Genomic DNA, 22,527 nt, shown 5'->3' with positions numbered 1-22,527 from the left:
TAGGATAAAGTTTCATCCCCTTTTTTCCTTTAAGTTTACAGTGCTTGAATGAAACACTCACATCGTCTACAAAAGAAGTAGGAAAAGCTGCTCTGGAAAAACAGGTAATAGAAGAACACATCACTTCTACCTGTATTTAGCATTTAATTCTGCTTTAGTATTGTTTTCACCTCAGTGTTTCCCCACCTAACATGTAAGTTACTATAGGGGCAAAGAAGGTCTCATTTCTCTTTGGGTTGACTTAAATTGGATTTAAGTGTGTATAGTTGTTACCATATATAGTTGTTTGATTTGGGGTTATCTAGCACATTAATCATAGATTTTTCAGAATCACTGTTAGAAAAAAATCATTGTGTTGACTATTCCTTGGGCATTTTTGTTGGATAATAAATTTAGAACCAAGAGATTTTTACTGTCTAGTCTACACCTTTTACTGTACAGACAAAGAAACAGGCCCAGAAGTTCAATTCACTGCTAACAAGTGTTAGAACCAACCATATATAGCCCCGTGCCTAGGTGATTTGGAGAACAGCCTAATGCTATTGCTGCCACAAAGGAGTTCAGGAACAGTTATGCTGAAGAGAAAAGGCCTAAGGACCAAAAGATGGAGGGCCCCCAGTAAACGCTGTAGGTTAGAGAGGAAGTACCAACACCAGGTTGGAGTGGTCAGGGAGGCTTAGTGAAGGGTTTGAGCCAGTTTTGAAGGACGACAGCGTAAAATACAGGTAGGAGTAGAAAGTTAGGGGAAGAAGAAGCGGGAGATTAAGTTGGTTAAGAAGAGTAGAGGGGCTTCCCTGGTGGCGCAGTGGTTGGGAGTCCGCCTGCCGGTGCAGGGGACACGGGTTCCTGGCCCGGTCCGGGAGGATCCCACATGCCGCGGAGCGGCTGGGCCCGTGAGCCATGGCCGCTGGGCCTGCGCGTCCGGAGCCTGTGCTCCGCAACGGGAGAGGCCACAACAGTGAGAGGCCCGCGTACCGCAAAAAAAAAAAAAAGACGAGTAGAGCCAAATTGCGCAGGTTTTGAATACCAAGATGACCAGTTTCCATGACCACAGATCTTTGAGTAGCACAGGGTTAACACTGTGCTACTCACCTGGCATTTGTAGACAAGAGGCATTGGATGAGCGTAAGTGACTAGTGTAAGAATCTCACTGGAAGGGCTTGGACTGTGAGTGATAACGGGAATCACTGAAGTCTTGGGACTTGGCGACGGGTTCTAAGGGATTGAAGTGGGGAAATGAGTCAGAGATGACTCCAAGGTAGCACCTGACAGAGCAACAACATCAAGTAAAGATTTTTTTTCTCTTGTGCATGTTTGAAGGTACACCGGAAGTGACAGTGTAAAAGGTAGAACTTCAAGATAAACCAAAGGCCACTTTGCTGTGCTTTTACCTTTTTGTAGAGAGTAAATGACATTATCTGCGAAAGAGTGGGTATGAGCTTTGAAATGGCCTTGTGGGTGAATAACCCAATGACTGTAGACTTGACAAGTAGTGTCCAAGGCAAATAGAGATATGATAGGAATACAGGGTAGGTCAGGCCAAGGCTGGTTCTTGTTCCTCAAGCAGAGATATGCAGCCTGGAAGCCAGAGTGAAAAGGCTGATTGTGGTTTTGGGGTTGGCCTGGGGGAGTGTAGGGTCCTTGCCTGGATGATGCTGAGGGTCGAGAACCACAAGCCAGCAAGGGAGTGTAGAGTAGTAAGATGCTTTAAGTCCCTGACTTACCTATGATATTTGTGTAGATAGAAGAAATAAATGAGCAAATTAGAAAAGAGAAAGAGGAAGCTGAGGCTCGTATGCGACAAGCATCTAAGAATGCAGAGAAATCAACTGGCGCAGGTGGAAACGGCAGTAAACACTGGTCAGAAGATGATCTGCAATTACTAATTAAAGCTGTGAATCTCTTCCCTGCTGGAACAAACTCAAGGTACTGGTTCTAATGAAACTTATCTTCAACACATACTGGAGCCTAGGGATAATGTCGACATCCAAACAGCAGCACGTTACAGCAAACTTCCAGAGATGTGCTTGGATCTAGACACTAAGTTCTGTGCAAAGTGTGAAAAGCAGAGTGCATTTTCAACCTGCTAGTCTTAGCAGCTTATACCAACACACATATATATATCCATACATACAGCAGGATGCTTCATCAGTTTCTCAGGAAATTAAGGATCATAAGACATAAACCTTGACTCTCATGTTGGCTTATTCCATTCTGGTTTATACGAGGCACTAGGTTTTGTGCTCCATAGTTTCTCTTTCAGTCTTAATCCTTCTTTGTTGCTTCTGACCTCAAACTGGAGCTCACTGCAGAGTCTGAGCTGAGAACGCAAAGAAACCTCAGAGATCCAGCCTCCCTTATTCTGTATATGAGGAAACTAAGGTTCTCTTTTCAGAATGATCTGTCTCCTTAAGTGTGTGTCCAAATGGCAGTATACACAAATGTGTGCTTCTATTTCTGTTGATTTTTACACAGAATCAGTAAGGTTTTGTACAAACTTGAAACCAAGATTATACACAGTTGATTTAAACATACGAAAAGCAAAAACCATAGTCCAGGCAATAGTAATAATTAGACCACCAATTTAGAGCTAATTCTTTAGATGTTTTAGCTAACCCTTCTGCATTAAAAACGTGGGATCATTCTGGGTTTTGTTTGGGGTTTTTCGTTATTTTTGTATTGGTTGCTCTAGATGGGAAGTTATTGCTAATTACATGAACATACATTCTTCTTCTGGAGTCAAGAGAACCGCCAAAGATGTAATTGGCAAAGCAAAGAGTCTTCAAAAACTTGGTGAGTTAGTTTTGCCAAATCAATTTTTTTGCTACCTTGAATACATATTTTAAAAATAATTACGCAATTTAATGAAAGACTAAATGAGATGATCTGTATTAAAGTTTTTTCCCCTTTTCAGACCCTCATCAAAAAGATGACATAAACAGAAAGGCTTTTGATAAGTTTAAAAAAGAACATGGTGTGGTGTGTCAAGCAGACAATGCAACACCTTCAGAACGATTCGAAGGTAATGAAATTTTATTTTTCTATGAGTAGAAAATGCTAACCATGTATCTGTGTGAGAGTATACAAGATCTACGGTCTACATTCAGAATGACTGGAATAGAAAGCATTTAGCAGACTGAAAGGTATAAAGCAGATGTTTTCAGGACAGATTTACTTCAGCACCATTGAGAATTACAGTTCTTCCATTTCATATGCCATGAGGGAAGGGGTTGTGTTTGTTTTGTTCACAAGATTTTACAATCAGTGTTAAAGGATATTGGGACAATTGAAATTTGAATAAGGTCTGTAGACTAGATAATTTTTTATCAAGGTTGATTTCCTGATTTTGAAAGGTCCTTGTTTTTAAGGGAAGACAGGAATAAAGGGGCAGCATGCCCGCAATTTATGTGGCTCAGAACTAGTTATATACAGACACAATTTGTTGTGCTGACATGTCTTGGGTGTTCTAGTTGATTTGATTACTCTGGACCAGTATGTTTCAAATGCAAATTATGACTCGGAAGTGAGTCATGAAATCAGTTTAATGGGTCATGAATAGAAAATATCAAGAGCATTACACCTATTACATAAGTGGGTATTTGTGAAACTTTTGTTCATGTGTATAAGTGTCTGGGGTGTGACAGTTTTTTCCTACTGTGAGTTGCTGACAAAACTTTGAAAAGTTCTCTTTCACTACACGCATTTGTGAACCACCAGTCCTTTTCTCCCTACACTAAGCTAATCTTGGATATGCTTTCCAGACCACAGTGAGTGCCAAATGTATGTTTGGGGATTAACTGACAGCCTGGACTCTTCATGATGACCTGTCCCTGTCTTTAACAGTCCCACTTTTCCTGTATTCTTGGTCTGGTTCATTATCCCAAAATTTCAATTTGAAAATATCAGGAGAGACTTAATGTCCTATAAAGAGGAAAAAATCATTCTGCGTTTGCAAGTTGCATTTGCAAAATCGGGTGACTTTTGTCTAGGCTGGGCATTATTTTGGCTCTTTTCAGAAAGATAAGTAACAAAGTAGAAATTTCAGAACACTTGGAAGGCACGTCTAAAGGAGGTAATTCTCTTGCCCCTTACGCCGTCCACAAAAATCAGACACATTCAGATATCACTGCGTTATTCTCAGCCCTTTCTTGTGGGACTAGTTTCCGTGCTGGAGGCAGACACTGATGGTTGTGCTTTCTGGCAGATGGGTGACCCTGTGAAGGCAGGAGTGATATGGTACTTGGGCCTGACTCCTTTACCTCTTTTTATGGATTTAATGGGCAGGTCCCTGTCTCTTCAACTGCTCCAGTAAACAGCAAGCTGGCCACATTTTTTCGAATAGTGATTTCTTATAGGAATTTTACATGTTTCATTCATTTTGGTATTGGGAAGTCCCTGGATCATAACAGCAGATAATAAGCAGCAGATAATAATTATATGTCAGTTCCATCTTTTTTCCAAGAGAGAGGAAATGAATTAAATCTATGGTGTTAAATGGGGCTTCAGACTAATAAAAGGAAATTCCACTAAAGGGTTCCTGGAATTTAAAAGCTGATTTCAAAAAAAGCTTCAGTCTTTAATCTGTCTTCAAATACAAGTTCTCTGCCTTGTTCTAAGGTGTGTTGTTATTCAACTTGTTCACTGTGTCTGTGAGTGTGTTTTTAATTGGGAAATAACTTAGATTTCTAGGCTTTACTTTGTACCTGATCTCACAGGATACAATTTCAAGAGGTAGTCTCACTACTGGTAGGATAGGTGCCACTGTGTTTTCACTGCATGATCTGAAATAACTAAGCTGTCAGTAGTCCATTAACTTAGAATAACCAAATCAGCTTTTTAACCATTTTCACATTTTCATTTTCCTACAGAAGTGGGATGTGTACTTCTTACATCCTTAGGAAGGAATATATTTGTTTCTGATACATGTATGAGGTGTTCTATCAAACATAAAGGTCTGGTTTAGTAGAGATGCACAGTGTAGGCTCCACAAGCTTTTAGTGGACGTGATGACAGTGCCACACTGGAAATGGAATCTAATCTCACCTTGGCTCTACAGCATTGAAACCATGGGAGCCTGGCTTAGCTTTGTTAAACTTGTTTCTTCCAGTGTAAAACGAGAATGGTTTCCAGGCTCTCATCGAGCTAAGTTTTTAAGTAGGAGGCAGCTCTTTTCCCTATGATATAAGGAACTAGATTTATCAGAAATCTTAAATGACTTGATTGTGGTTTCGAACCCAACAGTCCAACTGTGTATGTTAAATCTGATTTTTTTTTAAGTCTGGTGAATATATGATTAGATTGTGATAGACCAGAAATACAAAGCATATTGTGCTTTAAAGCCTCATATTTTTCTGGGATGTGAGCTATCCAAAGTTTTTTCCCTAATTAATACCTAGAGGTATATATGTGCGTCTAATTTGGTCTGTTCAAGATTGCACATCACAGATTCAAATGGGCACTTACCAAGGTGTGAACCAAAAGACTCATCTGGGAAGGTGTTCCAGGACAGTTTTCTATCAATTAGGATAAAATTTTCCAAACAAAATTTTTTCTTAAACAGGTCCAAGCACAGATTTCACCCCTTGGACAACAGAAGAACAGAAGCTTTTGGAACAAGCTTTGAAAACGTACCCAGTAAATACACCTGAAAGATGGGAAAAAATAGCAGAAGCAGTGCCTGGCAGGACAAAGAAGGACTGCATGAAACGATATAAGGTTGTAGATCTTTAGTGTATAGATTCCATTATCAATCATTTAAGTTATGTTTTTGTGCTTATTCAATACCACAGTAGTCGTGGGGCCAATATTAGAAATAACCAACCCTAGAAACTTTCTAGCTCTGGCCATTACTAAAAAAAATCAACCTTTTCAGTATAGATTTACCCCAGTCTGGATGTTTTACATACTTATACCAAACACTAGAAATGTCTGCAAATTCTGACAACTTCTTGGTGTAAGTAACATCTTTCTCCCTTCCTAGGAACTTGTCGAAATGGTAAAAGCAAAGAAAGCTGCTCAAGAGCAAGTGCTGAACGCAAGTAGAGGCAAGAAATGACTTATGACAATCTTTGTTGTGTGTGCATTTTTATAATAAAACTGAAAATACTGTACAAAATTTTATTCTTAAAACTACACTTAAAGTGTGTTGTTCCAGTATAATTTCTCAGAGCTCAGAGATCTACCATTCATTGTGGTCTTATTCTTTCAAAATCTGAGCTAGTTATTTCATTCATATTTACCAGTATAGATGTTCATTTTTTTTTTCTTTAGGACTTGCAGGTCTCGGTTTTATAAATATATATGTTCAAAATATGTTTATTAGGAGCATTTTAATCATGAAGCCAGCACATGTTACTGCAAATCTGGTTAAAATCTGGTAGCTGCTCAATAGGACCTAAAGATTAAAAGAAAAGACAGTTACAACTAAATAGAAGGAAAGTCCTTAGCCAACTTTCTGCATAGGAGAAAAGGAGCCAGGCTTACCAACAGCAGCAACAGCTGGGCTCTTATCATAAATATATTTGGTACACACTTCTCGAATTATCTCAGCATTTACAGCCTGAAAAATTGAAGACACAAGCATTCAGACCTTTTTGTAGTAGTGAAGACATTCTATACCTGTTTTTGAGCTAAAGCAAGATTTATGATGCATATCTCCAGGTGTTGTAACGAGCATCATTTTACACAAGGCCCAATAGTATCTAAGGACTACTTACATCAATTCTTGCTTCAAGCTCAGGGATGGGAATTCTTCGATTATAGCATAACATTTGCCTACCAATATCTTCACAGATGGGAGTGGAACCTGTTTTAAAGAAAAGGGAAAACTAAGTACTGGAACGTAAGTCAACCATGTGAAAATAGGACTTGTGTCTTTAATTCTTTTACCATCAAGTTGCAGCAACATGTTTGTTTTCAGAAGATTCTTGGCTCGTGCAACTTCACTTTCAGTGACACTTGTACAGAGTCGCATCCTAAAAACCATTTGGAAAAATCAAATGTCAAAGTAGTTTGAAAATGTTATGCGTTTCATGAGTTAATGACCTAAAGAAAGAAAGGATGCCATATTCCTAGAAAGGATGCCATATTCCTATGTATTACACCACAAATGTACAAGCGATTATGATTTCAATTTAGTAAAAAGTTGAAATTACTAATGATCCCAACAGTTAAGCAGAAGTTAAAATAATACTGATTATTTTCCTGGTAGTGTTAATTTCTCAAAAATGATATGGTTAGCAGAGATTCAATACAATATAAAAATAGGCTGACCGCATTTTGAGAAATGCTACAGTCATTTTGAAAATTCATGAATCCTCATCTGATAGGATCTGACTTGCTAAGGGGATAGATAGGTCAGTGGGTCATTGGTTTCTCAAAAGAATCCAGTTGAGTCTAACTTAAACCTAATAATTAATGATTACACTCCCAACTAGACTTAGAGAGATGTAAGCCATTTAAGAATGGTGGAGGAAAGGGACCAGAGCTAAATAAAAGTTTTCCAAGAAGCTTTGGGCCCTTCTGCCTGTCTCAAGGTACTAGTTTTGACTAAAACACTACATTTTTCTTTTAGCAATGGCAACTTCAGGTTCATTTTCATAACAGCCTTTCCAAGCCAGATAACTTTTAGAAATATTTCCTAGAATTCTAGTTGGCATTTAAACATTTTTAACTTTTAAGATCTTTCTGAAGTAATCTGCTTCTTAATGATTAAGAATTTTCTATAGTATAAATCAGCTTCACATGAGACTTAAAAGAAACATCTGTGATCTTTAAAAACATGGCAGTAACTGCTACTACTTAAGTCTTGTTCTCTTAATAAAATGCTAATAACATCACCATAAAAAATTAATCAGCATCAACAGTGTAAAAAGAAACTAGTCTAAAGTGGGAATTCTAAGGATGATTTAAATTTTTTCTCACCATTCTTTCTGAACAACATGTAGCATGTCTGCAACAGTGGCTGGTTCACAAACCATATAGATGCCCCATAATCCTGTATCTGTGTAGGAAGTGTTGAAAGACTGGAAGCTATGGCAGAGGTTGCCATGACAGGTGAGCTGGGCCAGCTTACTAGATAAATTCTGTAAGGGAAAAAAACTGTCCAAGAGAACTGTAGGTATACGTGTCCAAATTACCAGAAAGAAAAATGAGATGTGAAAATCGTGACTGCCTTAAAAGGCCGAGTTTCTCAGTTTTATCCAGCAGTATCTGAATAATAAAGCTAAAGTTCACTGAAACTAAGAATTATAGTAATCTCACCAGCCCAATGCATCATCCCCAGAGAAATTCATAATGTTAAAGCAGTGAATCCTTATAATTAATTTAGTAGCTGCACCCACTTCTAAAATAATATATTTTGATGGACCTAGAGATTATCATACTAAGTGAAGTCAGTGATATCACTTACATGTGTAATCTAAAAAAAAAAAGATACAAATGAACTTATTTACAAAACAGAAACAGACTCACAGACTTTGAAAACAAACTCATGGTTACCAAAGGGGAAACGTGGTTGGGGGAGGGATAAATTAGGAGTTTGGGATTAACATATACACACTACTGTGTATAAAATAATCAACAAGGAACCTACGGTATAGCACAGGGAACTCTACTCAATATTCTGTAATAACCTAAATGGGAAAAGAATCTGAAAAAGAATGGATATATACGTGTATATATAACTGAATCACTTAGCTGTACACATGAAACTAACACAACATTGTAAATCAACGATACTCCAATATAAAATAAAAATTAAAATTAAAAAAAGGGAAAAATCCAATCAGGCCAAAGCTGTCCCTAAAATTAAAAATGGGTTGACCTCACAGGTTGTAGTTCAGGCATGTTTACAGGGTCCCTTGGTCAATCCAGCCCAGCATTCCACTTCTAGCAGTGATTGATGTGAGATATGGTTATGACTTCTAATTCTGTGTTCCAGCTTTGTTTAATAATCATTTATAACCGTATCAACCAAAAAATTGAATAACCCATGCCAATATGCTTTGCCAACAACAACAAAAATTTAAAATAAAAATAATTAGCTATTATCAGCCCAATTTGTAGAGCTTTGGGCTGTTTGCTTAAAAAATTGAAATTATATTGCATGTGAAGCCTAAGATACTTGTATGACATGTATTTTCTCAAAATCTTTGAGTATAAATATATACACTTTGTATTTTGAAGTAATTTCAGACTACAGACTAGTAACATAAATAGTACAAAGAATTTCCTTTGTCCAAATTCCTTAACACCTGTTACTTTACCATTTTTGTTTTGCTTTATCATTCTCTTTAACATATTTTTCAATTGTTTGAGAGTACAGTGCAGATATCCTTTTTACCCCTGAATTCTTTTTAATGTGCACTTCTGGAAAACAAGGATATTAACCTCAGTACAATTATTAAAATTAGGATATTAACACTGATATATTACTATTAACAAATCCTTCTATCCTTATTCAAAATTTGCCAATATGGCAAAAAAAAATTTGTTTTTTTCTGGCCCAGGATGCAATCCAGGATCAGTTTATATTTTGAGTCAGAATTCATAGTACAGTTTCATCTTCTCACTTACTACGGAAATTTACTTTTAAAATCCCTTACCATTCCTCCTCCGAAAGAGCGATCCCAGTTGCCAATCAGTGTGTTTGCAACCATGAGACAGATTGTATCTGGATGTGCCCAACCAACAGCTTCAACAGCTATTGCAAGATGTGCCAAAGGCATCTTGTCATCCCTCACTCGAATCTAGTTAGGATAAAGGATACAAAGCTCTAGTTAAGATTACCACTATATAACATGCTTAACAAGAAACAAACTCACCAGCTCCATTAATTGCAAAGTTAAAATGCTCACCATGACACTCCTTTGTTTTTTAAACAACTAGGCCTCTTTACACTGTATAGTCTAGTCTAGAAGAATTTCACCAAAAGATCTCCAATTGAAATAGTCCAGACACAGCCACCAGATAATTACCTGGTCAAAAAGCGATGCATTATTTCACTGGTAGAAATAATCTTCTGTCAGTCTGAATTTTTCTGACTCTCTAAATTTAAGCTAATCTTGACATAACAGGCTTATTTTTGTACTGCCAATGCTACAGTCTTATTCAACTGCCAACATAAGGCTTCTTTCCAGATACAACTATATGAGCATCATCCCTAATGTGGCAAACTAAGCTTCTAATGAGGCTTAAAGATACAGCTGACACGTAGCAGGTTCTCTACAAGTTCTGGCTTTAACAGCTACCCCCCCAGAAATGTACTGTGGGCAGAACCTAGCCAAGAATAAACCTGATTAAAAGTCAAATTTTGGGGTGTTTTTAAAATAAAAGATTACTTTTATGCCCTACAATAGGAAAATGGGCATAGTATCAAAGAAAAAGCACAAAAAGACCAAATTATGTTTTCCTTAAAACCTTACTTCTTTAGGAAAGAAAAATAGGTGGTTAAATATATGGCACAGGAAAGAATATAAACAACTGAGTCCATCCTCGGCTGGACTCCTTTGGCGTCTTCCATTTTACTGTTAGAAACAGGCACATTTGCTACATACGTTCATAAATACAACACAAGACACCCCAAGGGTTTACACTAGCTTAGGGGGCTTGCCCTACCTCACTTCCTGTGAATCTGCAGGGAGGCACGGCTGGTGTTTCCCCTGTGTGTGTGGACAAAGGGTCACCAAAATGAGACTGTGCTAACTCGAGCAGTGCATCATGGGAAACTCCTAAATGGAAGGAAAATGCGTTATATATCCAGTAGCAGTGCAACGTAAAGCACACAACGAACTGCCAAGACTTCTGTTTACAATAAGCTCAAGGTGGTATAATGTGATACAGGTTACACACGGACTGCTGGCTCTGACTAAAAGCCTTCTTAAGAGTAAGCTCACAGGGCCTCCCTGGTGGCACAGTGGTTGAGAGTCCGCCTGCCGATGCAGGGGACACGGGTTCGTGCCCCGGTCCGGGAAGATCCCACATGCCGCGGAGCGGCTGGGCCCGTGAGCCATGGCCGCTGGGCCTGCGCGTCCGGAGCCTGTGCTCCGCAACGGGAGAGGCCACAACAGTGAGAGGCCCGCCTAACGCAAAAAAAAAAAAAAAAAAAGTAAGCTCACAGAGCACACGATTTCCCTGGTTATAAGGCTTATTTAGGGCTGCACGGCTTTCTCATTCTGAAGAACAATCACAGTTTTCATAGCCTACCAATGGATTCACAGATAAGGATAATAAGATAGCTTGAAAATACCATTTTCCATACAGAATCATGTTATATGAAATAATTAAAAGTCCTAGAATGCAAACTAGCAAGGAAAAGTCACTTTTCAATAAATTTTTTAAAGTAGAAAAGAATAACTATATCATTTAAAGAAAGCTGGATACAAGACATGCTTCATTCTCTGTGCTCTGCTGTCAAAATACAGGAACAAAAGATAACCTCATAAATTTCTCAATAAATTCATAGCTATTCAAACACTCACTACTTGCCATCCAAAACTTATCAGTTACTTAGATTCTATATCCCTTATTTTCCAAACTTGGGATCCAAACAGATTCAGTCAGTGAAAGATTCCTAAACTTACAAGACAAATTTAAACATGGGTAAGTGCCTTAAAAAATATCATCACAAGATTTTTTTTTAATGAAACATTCCATTAGAACATAAAAGCACTACTTAACACCCATATTTTCCAAACAAATCTCTGGTATAAAACAAGACAGTGAATGATTACACACGTTTTCACAATCACTATGTAGGAGAGCCGCCTTAGGTATCAATCCAGAGGGTGACAAAACAATAGGAAGACCCTGGTGATACAAGGATGACAAGCAGAGAGTGTAGAACCACAAACATGCACACAGTTCTCAGCACTTAACAACCACTTCCACTGTTTTACTACCTTCACCTATAGCCCTCCTGGTTGGATGTTCCAGATATTCAGCTCCTGCCCCAGCACCACCTCTGCTTACCTCTATCCAAAAAGCAGGCAGCCGGTAAATTTTATTTTTTTTAAATCAAGCTAGGTCTGGCCTCTTTCACTGAGGTTAAGATGCCACTGTTGATAAGAAACATCATCACTTATGTACCAAAGGCAAAATGCTAATTAATCTAGGATAGGCCATTAATTAATTGTAAGATATCCCAACTCTGGTGATGTCAAAATGAACCAATGAACTGTGATAAAACCCACTGCATCCATATGCCACCAACAATGGCAGAGACATCCCAGACAGCTTAGCTGCTGAGGCCCCATCCAACCAATAGTGTTCCCCTTTCCAAGGCAGATTCAATTGTTGAACCCCAGTTGAACCCCAGCCATTTTAGAAACAATGTTACTAACTCAAGATAACTTCAGAGCACACTTATCTGCCACAAAAAGGTAACATGTTTTAAGATATTTAACCCTCATTTTCATCTTCTCCATTATTCCCAAGTAATGAGCCTAAAGTCTATCCAGGGCAACTAGGATTTTAATTTATTGTCATTTCTAAAGAGAGAAAAATTAAATTTACACAAAAGAACATTCCATGTATCTTCACTTTGTCCTAAAAAGAGAAAGAACACAAAACTGGAAACCAATAAAATGTACAATTTGCCTAAATTCAGACTACCAGGAAATCTAGCAAAATCTAATGTGAATTTTCTTTCATTCACTGGCTTCAAACATGTTCTCACAAGGAAGACTTGTCCTGATGCCACTTGCATGTTCAGATTCCCATTAAATATTCTCCTAATCCCCGATATACTTCCCCTTCTCAGTAACTAGCAGATCTTACTGAAAGAACGAACAAATCAAAGAATGAATAAACAACATAACATACTCATACCATGCCTGACCAAGGATGAAGCTGGTTCTCAAGAAGTAATTTAAAATCTCGAGAGATTCCCAAACCGTAGAACACCATCTTCCAAGTCTCATTATCTCCCAGTTCACTCATTTGCCCTTTTCTTACAAGTAAATTCCATTATGTGTGCACACTTATATATTGGAGGGTCACTAAGTTTTCCCATTGAAAAACTCTACCGGGCTTCCCTGGTGGCCAGTGGTTAAGAATCTGCCTGCCAATGCAGGGGACACGGGTTCACGCCCTGGCCCAGGAAGATCCCATATGCTGCAGAGCAACTAAGCCCGTGCGCTACAACTACTGAGCCGGCGCTCTGGAGCCCGCGAGCCACAACTACTGAGCCCGCGTGCCTAGAGCCCATGCTCCGCAACGAGAAGCCACCGCAATGAGAAGCCCGTACATTGCAACGAAGGGTGGCCCCGCTCGCCACAACGAGAGGAAGCCCACGTGCAGCAACGAAGACCCAACACAGCCAAAAATAAATAAAGAAAAAAAAAGAAAAACTCTACTAAAGAGAAGACAGAGGAAAAGTGTGGTTCCAGGGCTCCACACTGCCCTTACCCAGCACATTTAACAATCTGCTCTCTAAAAACTCTAAAGACATCTCCCAATAGCATCAAACTGATAAGCACATCACTCTGTGTTTAAAACAGTCACAGAAATTTAAACTAACCTCCAGCAGCAGCAAGTACTATTCTTGGCCCCTTATAATGTGTGGTTATATAATCCACTAAGTCCTTACGATTTATAGATCTGTAAATGGAGTAAGAAAAGCAATATTAAAAGGAAATTTAAAAGCACAGATCCTCACATAATATACCTGAAATTAAATTGGACCTTAAAGGTATTCTAAGTTAAATGAAGTCAGAAATAGGATATATGCAACAAGTATCAAAGAATTTCAACATTTATATATCAAAAAAAAAAAAAGATTTAATACCATCACTTGTTTATTCCAGAAGTAGCTACAAACCCAGACACCTGGGAGTTAGGTGGGGCTAAAGTGTAGCGTAAGTACAATTTCATTCAGATTATTGGGGGTAAAAAATTACTTTTTGAAACATACTTTTTGAATGTTTGTGAATCTTAATTTTCACAATTCAAATTTTTTCTCAAAAAAAAAAATCTGAAAATTATACCTACTTGATATTTTCAGTTGGTCCCAAAATTGTCCGTCCAAGTGCAGTATTTTGATAAGCTGTGGCATGAAGATAATCAAAAACAACTTCTTGTAAATTGGTTTCAACTTCCTGCATCTCTCTAAGGATTACTCCACGTTCACGTTCGATCTCTGCTTCTCCCAATGTGCTGTTTTGTATTATATCAGCAAGAATTTCTACAGCTTATTGAAAATAAAACACAAGAAGAAACATTAAAATCTTAAATTTTCGCTATTTAAAATCTATTAAATTAGCATCAGAAGCCATGATAGTGACCATCACTCAATATTGACTAAATGATTAAACTGGGAAGAAATAAATGTTTCTATAATTTGATATACCTAAAAGGACTAAATTAAAATGAGAAATGCAATCCCCTGTGGTACAGATGAACTTGAGGAAAACTAAATTTGCCAGAAGTCCCCACAACACTTGTAATGACTGCCTACAACTACTTCAAAACGGTCATGGAAATCTGCATATAACTGTATATTGTTCTCTGTGACAATGGTAAGGAGAAAATTATCTATCCAGAGCACACAGGTACACACAGAGAGCCGACATCACCCAAATATCTACTACCCAAGATTCCACAGCAACGAGGCTACTATATTAAGAAGCCAAGAACCATCGTAATCTAATATATACCCCCAATGAACCACTTACAGAATTAGTGTCCTCTCAAATATCTTTCCCCACTTAACTGCAGTTAATGGTCAATGCTGGTTAGATTCTGGTCAATGCTGGTTAGATTCTGACCATTAATTAGTAAAGTCACTGATAAATGATGATCCAACAGAGCTGGAGCAGTTAACATTTGACAAAGACGATAGGTACCCCAAAAGAGATAACATGACTATCAAAGGATTAAAAGTGACCATTGGAAAAACTGATAAAACCCTCAAGTATTTATACAAAAATGACCCTAATTTGCAAAAAGCCACAAGTGAACTAAAGGATATATCATGCTATTAAGCAATTTTATCAGAAAAAGTACATACTTCTCCAAAAAAGGAAAACCTAAACTATCCTTGAAGAATTAGTATATAGTTGCAATCACAATCTAAATTTTAGTCAATATAAAACAAATTTATAAACTTTAGTTTCATTTTGTTACTCTGCTGTAAATTTCTGTTCCTTGTTTTAAGTTCACTTTAAGGTGACTTGTCTCAGAAGCAATAACGTTCAAATACCAAGGACCTCCTGTAATTAATTACCTCTGCAGACTACCGAACATGACAAAACAGACTGCTAGAATAGGCTGGGACCGAGATCCTGGGCAAAAAGAAAAAATTTTCTGTAAAACCATCTCTCTGTCTAATACAATGTTGTAAATCAACTATGCTCCAATAAAATTTAAAAACAAAAACAAACAAAAAACCTTATCCAGACAAGAGAAATAAAGGCCCAGGTGGGTAAGGAAGAGCCCAAAGACAGGTGGGAGGACAAGGGATCCTGTGTGAAGACCCTCCTTTATGTGGAAGTAGTAGTCTAGACTGGTACCTTCTAAAGTGGGGATTCATATTTCCCAATATTTATGTTTTACTCAGAATCTTCTCTCTTTCTAATGTATATGTAATACTATATACGTTAGTACAGCAGTACATGTACTTAATTTATACATATACCTATATTGAGGATATATGTTCAAGTCTCCTACTGATAAGAATGGATCATGATAAAAGTTTGAAGACCACTTGTCTAAACATCTAATTATTACCTCACACACCAGGTTTCACCCAACTGAGAGTATAAAAGCCTCAAGCAAATTCCCAAAGTGGGATCTGCCTCAGAGAGCACTTCCATTTTGGATTCCTCAAAGAGCGCCTCTCTTTCCCATTTCTACTCCCACTGGCAGGGACTCTGTCCTTCCCAGCCAGAAGCCAGGAAGAAAAAAAAAAGGTCTTCTAAATTCTCTCTTCCTTTCTCTAGTCCTCTTTTTTGCTTTCTTTGCTGTTCTCTGTGTAAATAAAGGAGAGAAACAGGCTAGAATCAACGGTCCCTTCAAGTAGCCTGGCCCAGCCCTCTGTTCGTAGTGCCTAACTAGTCCTGGGGCAAAAACTGTTTCTAGGGAAATCATTAAGAATCTAACCAATGTTTTTTGCAGTTCAAACCAACACACCCTCCACTGTTTTCATTTTCATTGGTTTTAATGCACAAGTTAGGCTACCATGTTATGAAAATTTTACTTTATTTATTTGCAGGTGGTAGGTGTTTTGTTTTGTTGTTGTTTTGACAAAGCAACCTGACACAGTGAATCTGAGTGAGAAGACACACATTTGAGTCCACAGTAAGCTACTAAGTTATGTGATCCGGGGAAAGTCACAGTCTGGGCTGGGCCTCAATTTCCACAACTGCACAGTGGAGACACTTATCTGATTACTATGCTGATCAAATGAGATGATATATACACAAATTACATATGTACAAAGGTACTTGTGTAAAGTGGCATTCAAACATTATTAATGAAAGCCTATTAGGAATCCAAAATTTCAAAGTAATGAAATTAGCTACAACTATACAAGGACCTTAAAGATTAATAGTCTCACCAATTAGCACTAAAACTGCTACACTTTTTGGTTAATTCTCCCATTGGGAAAATGTTTTGTGTAATAACTTTCCCTTAAGATATCCAAAACACTCTACAACATGGTAACTACAAAAAGTATCTATGCTGTCAGAATAATTATTTTACTTCTACAAAATAAAAATAAAATATTTTATTTTATTCCTATGAAAACAATCATCAATAATCGTTTAAGTGAACACTTGCTTATTCTGCTTCAGAGTTTTTGTAACAAAAAAGGAATAAAAAAAATTGCTCCTAGTCAGAGCAATTAGGCAAGAGAAATAAATCAAAGGCATCCAAATTGGAAAGGAAGAAGTAAAACTATCACTATTTGCAGACGACATATTACATATAAAAAACACTAAAGACTCCATCAAAAAAACTGTTAGGACTAATGAACGAATTCAGTGAAGTTGCAGGATACAAAGTCAATAAGCAAAAATCTGTTGTGTTCCTATACACTAATAATGAACTATAAGAAAAAGAAAATAAGAAGTAATCCCATTTACAATTGCATCAAAAGGAATAAAATACTTAGGAATAAATTTAATCGAGGAAAACTACAAGACATTAATGAAATAAACTGAAGACAACACAGGAAATGGAAAGATAGTCCATGCTCATGGATCAGAAGAATTAATGTTGTTAAAATGTCCAAGCTACCAAAAGCAATATACAGACTCAGTGCAATCCCTATCAAAATTCCAATGGTGGGGCTTCCCTGGTGGCGCAGTGGTTGAGAGTCCTCCTGCCGATGCAGGGGACGCGGGTTCGTGCCCCGGTCCGGGAAGATCCCACATGCCGCGGAGCGCCTGGGCCCGTGAGCCATGGCCGCTGGGCCCGTGAGCCATGGCCGCTGGGCCTGCGCGTCCGGAGCCTGTGCTCCGCAACGGGAGAGGCCACAGCAGTGAGAGGCCCGCGTACCACAAAAAAAAAAAAAAAAAAAAAAAAAAATTCCAATGGCATTTTTCACAGAAATATAATGAACAATCCTAAAATTTGTATGGAACCACAAAAGACCCCAAATAGCCAAAGCAATCTTGAGAAAGAAAAACAAAGCTGAAAGCATCATGCTCCCTGATTTCAAACATTACAAAGAATAGTAATCAAAACAGTATGGTAGGGCCTCCCTGGTGGCGCAGTGGTTGAGAGTCCGCCTGCCGATGCAGGGGATATGGGTTCGTGCCCCGGTCTGGGAGGATCCCATGTGCCGCGGAGCAGCTGGGCCCGTGAGCCATGGCCGCTGGGCCTGCGCGTCCGGAGCCTGTGCTCTGCAGCGGGAGAGGCCGCGACAGTGAGAGGCCCGCGTACGGGGGAAAAAAAAAAAAAAAAAAACAGTATGGTACATATAACCAGGTACTGAATCAGTGGAACACAACAGAGAGCCCAGAATAAACCCAAGCATATATGATCAATTAATTTACAACAAAGATCCAAAAATATACAACAAAGGAAGGATAGTCTCTTCAATAAATGGTGTTGGGAAAATCGGCCACATGGAAAAGAAAGAAACTGGACACCTATTATACACAAAAATTAACTCAAAATTAATTGAAGGCTTGAACAGAAGGCCTGAAACCATAAAGCTGCTAGAAGAAAACTGAGGAAGTAGTCAGCTCCTTGACGTAAGTCTTGGTGATGATTTTTTGACCCTGACATCAAAAGCAAAAACAAACAAGTACAACTACATCAAACTAAAAAGCTTCTGCACATCAACAAAATGAAAATGCAACCTCCTGAATGGAAGACGATATTTGCAAATCATATATCTGATAAGGGGCGAATATCCAAAATATATGAAGAACTCATAGAAACCAACAGAAAGAAAACAAACAATCAGATTAAAAGATGGGCAGAAGATCTAAATAAACATTTTTCCAAAGAAGACACACAGATGGCCAACGAGTACATGAAAAGATTCTCAACATCATTAATCATCAGGAAAGTGCAAATCAAAACGACAGTGAGATATCACCCCATAACTGTTAGAATGGCTACTATCAAAAAGACTAGAGACAAGGGTTAGCAAGGATGTGGAGAAAAGGAAACCCTTGTACACTGCTGGTGGGAATGTAAACTGGTGCAGCCACGATAGAAAACAATATGGAATTTCTTTAAAAAATTAAAAATAGAACTACCATACAATCCAGCAATTCCACTTCTGCATATTTATCCAAAGAAAACAAAAACACTAACTTGAAAAGACCTACCTCTGTGTTCACTGCGTTATGTACAACAGCCAAGATATGGAAACAACCTAGGTGTTCATCAATGAATGAATGGATAAAGAAGTTGTGATACACAAATACACACATACAAAGAGAGGAGTATTATTACTCAGCCATAAAAAAGAATGAAATCTTGCCATTTGCAATGGCATGGATGAACTTCAATGGCATTATGCTAAGCGAAAAAGTCAGAGAAATAACAAATATCATATGATCTCTCTTATATGTGGGGAAAAAAAGTCGAAAACAAAAAAACACCCAAGCTCATAGATACAGAGAACAGACTGATCATTGCTGGGGCGGGGGGTGGGGGATCAGTGATCTGTATTGGTTTTTTTTTTTTTTAGCTTAAATAAATTGAATTTTGAAAAAAATTAATGGAAAGGACAGTAAGAAAGAAGTGCACTCCAGGATGAGGAACCAGAATGTGCAAATGCAATAAAGAAGCAAGCAAGTTTTGTTCAAAAACAAAGCCCAGGGCTTCCCTGGTGGCGCAGTGGTTGAGAGTCCGCCTGCCAATGCAGGGGACGCGAGTTCGTGCCCCGGTCCGGGAAGATCCCACATGCCGCAGAGCGGCTGGGCCCGTGAGCCATGGCCGCTGGGCCTGCGCATCCAGAGCCTGTGCTTCGCAACGGGAGAGGCCACAACAGTGAGAGGCCTGCGTACCGCAAAAAAAAAAAACAAAGCCCAGCAGTCAGTAGATAGAAAATCTGTTCTGACTTGTAGAAATAAAACATTCAGATAACAGGATAGAGAAAAAACAAAAAGTAGGCAGTAAAAGTAAACAAATAATAAAACAATTAAAAATGGTTCACTACACAGGTATGGCTCTGGAGGAAGTAATATGTGAATCAAGTGTTAGGGCCTGGTTTGCACAAGTCCTGCAGCCTACAAATATTTTTATCGTTTCTCATATTTGGAGGAAAAAATAAAAACAGGTGCCCCCTCACCCAAAGTTTGGTTCATTTTTTTCATTTTCTTTCTCAACAAACATGTAAACAGCACTAAATTATTTCTGAATTCCTGTGGAAATTACACATCTGCAGTATAAATAATAACAATACCTCTTGGCAAATCTTTAGAGAATGCTTTGGCATAATATACAGTCTGCTCTCTGGAGGTATAGGCATTGAGATGAGCACCCATGTTTTCAATCTCAAGTTCCAGATCTAACTGGGATCTCTTTTTGGTGCCCTGAAATAAAAGAAGAAAAAAAAAATATGACCTCTTCCTTTATCCCTCATCTGTTCTAAACACTTCAGACAATGAATATGAGGACATAAGCCTATGTAAGGACCAAATTTGGTTTCTAAAGTACATCAGGCTTCAGAAATGGTGGCATACTTTCAGATGACCCTTACATCCCAAGAGAAAATCCTTGTTTCGCTCTACAGAGCAATTATCAGTAATTATTTCAGGTAATTATCCTGAAAACAAGATTTTAAAAATAAAAGTAAAACATGCTATTCTATTATGGTTCTCCTTACCTGAGAATGAGATTTTGTGTGTACTGCCTCTTGAAGAAAATGCATTAAAAAAAAAGTCTTACAACTTGCCTTGAAAGCCATATGCTCCAGAAAGTGAGCTGTTCCATTATTCTTCTCATTTTCATATCTACTTCCAGCATCAATCCAGAGCCCAACCTTAATGCAATCAAGTAAGAATTAAATAAGACATCATCTTCTTTCTTTTGAGGGGATGGGATAGGGGTAGGGGGCAGTCTTCTTCTTTTTTCTGACAAATGTTTTCCAGCCTTAACATTAAAGTCTTCTTGAGTGGATTGACAGTACAGTCCTATGAACTATGAGATTTAAAAATTTCGGTCATCAGGCTACTGCTGGGTGCCACAAATACCTACTTGCCAGCTTTACTGAGGACCCAGATTCTTAGCCCAATGTGTTACTACAGTCAATTAACAAGTATAGTATAAAGAACATCAGAGACTGTCAGAAAATCTAGGTTCGAATTCTGGTTCTGTCATGTATTAGCTGTGTGACCCTGGACAAAACCATTTAACTTCTCTGATCTCGTTTTTCAACTGTAAAATGGATGTGATGATCCCTGCTACAAGGAACTATTTTAAAGATCAAATAATATATGTAAAAACATTTGGCACAGAGTAGTCCAGCAAATATATCTCTCTCATTATTATCAACACTACATGACACAACAGGCTACAAGAACCAGATGCAGACACTTGTGTGGTATGGAAGTATCACAGGAAGAGATTCACAAGTGACAGTCACTTGTCAAGGCAAAATAATTGCTGCTACTTTCAACCACCTGCCAACCAACTGAAAAGCTTAAATTAAAATCAACAGTTTGCTCTCTCGCCTGATGAGGGGTCAAACTAAATCACTTACTGTGCATGTTGACAGCCCAGAGTCTTCAGAGGCCACTCTGAGTCCATTCTCCAAACAGGTTACGCGCGTTTCAGGGACATTCAGAACAACTTGTTTAGCAGCCTGTGTACTTCTCAATCTGTTTCCTCCAAAATATAGTGACTGGTTGGGGGTGGAGGGAAGAAGCAAAACCTATCACTGTTCTAATATGAAATGTTGATTAGAAAACCAAATCTATCCCAAAGAGACTCTATAAAGTACTCCTTCCTCCGTAACTTTTATTCCACTGAGACCCACCCCTTGGCTGGCCTATGTTGAGACCATTCCTCAACCAACCACTTTCCTAAAGCCAGCAACATGTCTACACATGCCCTTTCCTTAAGGCAAATAAACAGTTAGTATAATTATCCTGAAAGAAACTACTTTTATTTCAATACTTCTCCTAGAAATGTTTAATATTCACCATAGAGGGCACAAGCGGGGGTGGGTGAGTGGGGGAAGCCAAGAAAGGGAGCGAAAGATATAAAAATACCTATACACAACGGAGACATGCTTAAGGTGTCCACCGTTTAAGAAAAGCAAAGTCTTGAAAAAGGCAGAAAACGAGAAGGCAGGAAGAAGCGCAGGTGCTCACGATACACTCTGGCTGACTGACTTGTTGGCTACGGACTATTCGCCTGTCCCCAGCTTTTCTTTTCCTCTAGACAAAGCTAGTCTCGCACGAGAAATATACATATACAGACACACTTTTCCTTTAGCTACCCCTTGGTTCACAGCAAGCAGAGCTGATGATGACGCTCGGTTTTAAGAAAACACAGAACTCGGGCGGGCGGGGTGGGGTCCTCACTTTTTAATTTCCCCCAATGGCAACCACTGCGATTTTAGTGATCAACACGCACTCTTTATAATGACTCCCAAGTGACTAGGGCAGGGGGCCGGTAAGCCAGGGTCATGCCCCACGTCACTGGCGGGTCACGCGCTGCGGGGGACCAAAGCCAGCCCAGCGCCGGCGGGAGATAAGCGTCCCCGGCCGCCTGATGCCCCACGGCTCCCGGCTGGGAAGGCCCGACCCGCCGTTGCGGGGGGGGGGGGGGATGTGGATCCGACGCCCGCGGCCCGGCCGGGCGCCCGAGACCCGGCCGGGCGCCCGAGACTCAGGCTCGCCGCGCGGAGTTCTGCGGGAGAGGCCCGGCCTAGCCTGGTCCCGGCGGCACCCAAACAAGTGGAGGGAAGCTCACCCGTCCGGCAGCACCTCCGGCCAGGAGCCTCTCGGTGAAACCGCAGAGCCTCCGCCGCACCGCGGGAAACACCACCGCTCGGGCCGCCGCCGCCGCCGCCATCATCATCTTCCCTCGGGCCTGTGCGAAGGATGTGCTTCCGGG

At 39.2% G+C, this 22,527-nt stretch overlaps 2 protein-coding genes across 3 annotated transcripts in view; one reads left to right on the top strand and one right to left on the bottom strand.

The window, feature by feature from the left end:
* Nucleotides 1-6,134, top strand: part of DNAJC2 (DnaJ heat shock protein family (Hsp40) member C2) — a 27,629-nt gene extending 21,495 nt beyond the window's left edge. For both annotated transcript variants that reach the window (XM_082631583.1, XM_082631584.1), the window contains exons 12-17: nucleotides 35-104; nucleotides 1,742-1,926; nucleotides 2,693-2,793; nucleotides 2,915-3,022; nucleotides 5,561-5,715; nucleotides 5,981-6,134. In XM_082631583.1, the coding sequence (XP_082487709.1) occupies nucleotides 35-104; nucleotides 1,742-1,926; nucleotides 2,693-2,793; nucleotides 2,915-3,022; nucleotides 5,561-5,715; nucleotides 5,981-6,055 (694 nt within the window). In that variant the 3' untranslated portion in view covers nucleotides 6,056-6,134. The remainder of the gene's footprint in view (nucleotides 1-34; nucleotides 105-1,741; nucleotides 1,927-2,692; nucleotides 2,794-2,914; nucleotides 3,023-5,560; nucleotides 5,716-5,980) is intronic.
* Nucleotides 5,712-22,527, bottom strand: PMPCB (peptidase, mitochondrial processing subunit beta). The gene is made up of 13 exons (XM_082631585.1): nucleotides 22,384-22,527; nucleotides 21,167-21,307; nucleotides 20,360-20,446; nucleotides 19,868-19,997; nucleotides 13,990-14,188; nucleotides 13,520-13,599; nucleotides 10,618-10,730; nucleotides 9,606-9,749; nucleotides 7,924-8,084; nucleotides 6,889-6,974; nucleotides 6,717-6,805; nucleotides 6,484-6,559; nucleotides 5,712-6,394 (listed from the first exon to the last, which is right to left on the bottom strand). The coding sequence occupies exons 1-13, from the start codon at nucleotides 22,489-22,491 to the stop codon at nucleotides 6,330-6,332; spliced, it is 1,479 nt and encodes a 492-aa protein (XP_082487711.1). The 5' UTR covers nucleotides 22,492-22,527; the 3' UTR covers nucleotides 5,712-6,329.

The sequence above is a fragment of the Mesoplodon mirus genome (genome assembly GCF_964341445.2).
Source record: "Mesoplodon mirus genome assembly, chromosome: 9".
NCBI classification, from domain to species: Eukaryota; Metazoa; Chordata; class Mammalia; order Artiodactyla; family Ziphiidae; genus Mesoplodon; species Mesoplodon mirus.
The sequence above is the reverse complement of the archived record's forward strand: the minus strand, read 5'-3'. Positions and strand labels throughout refer to the sequence as shown.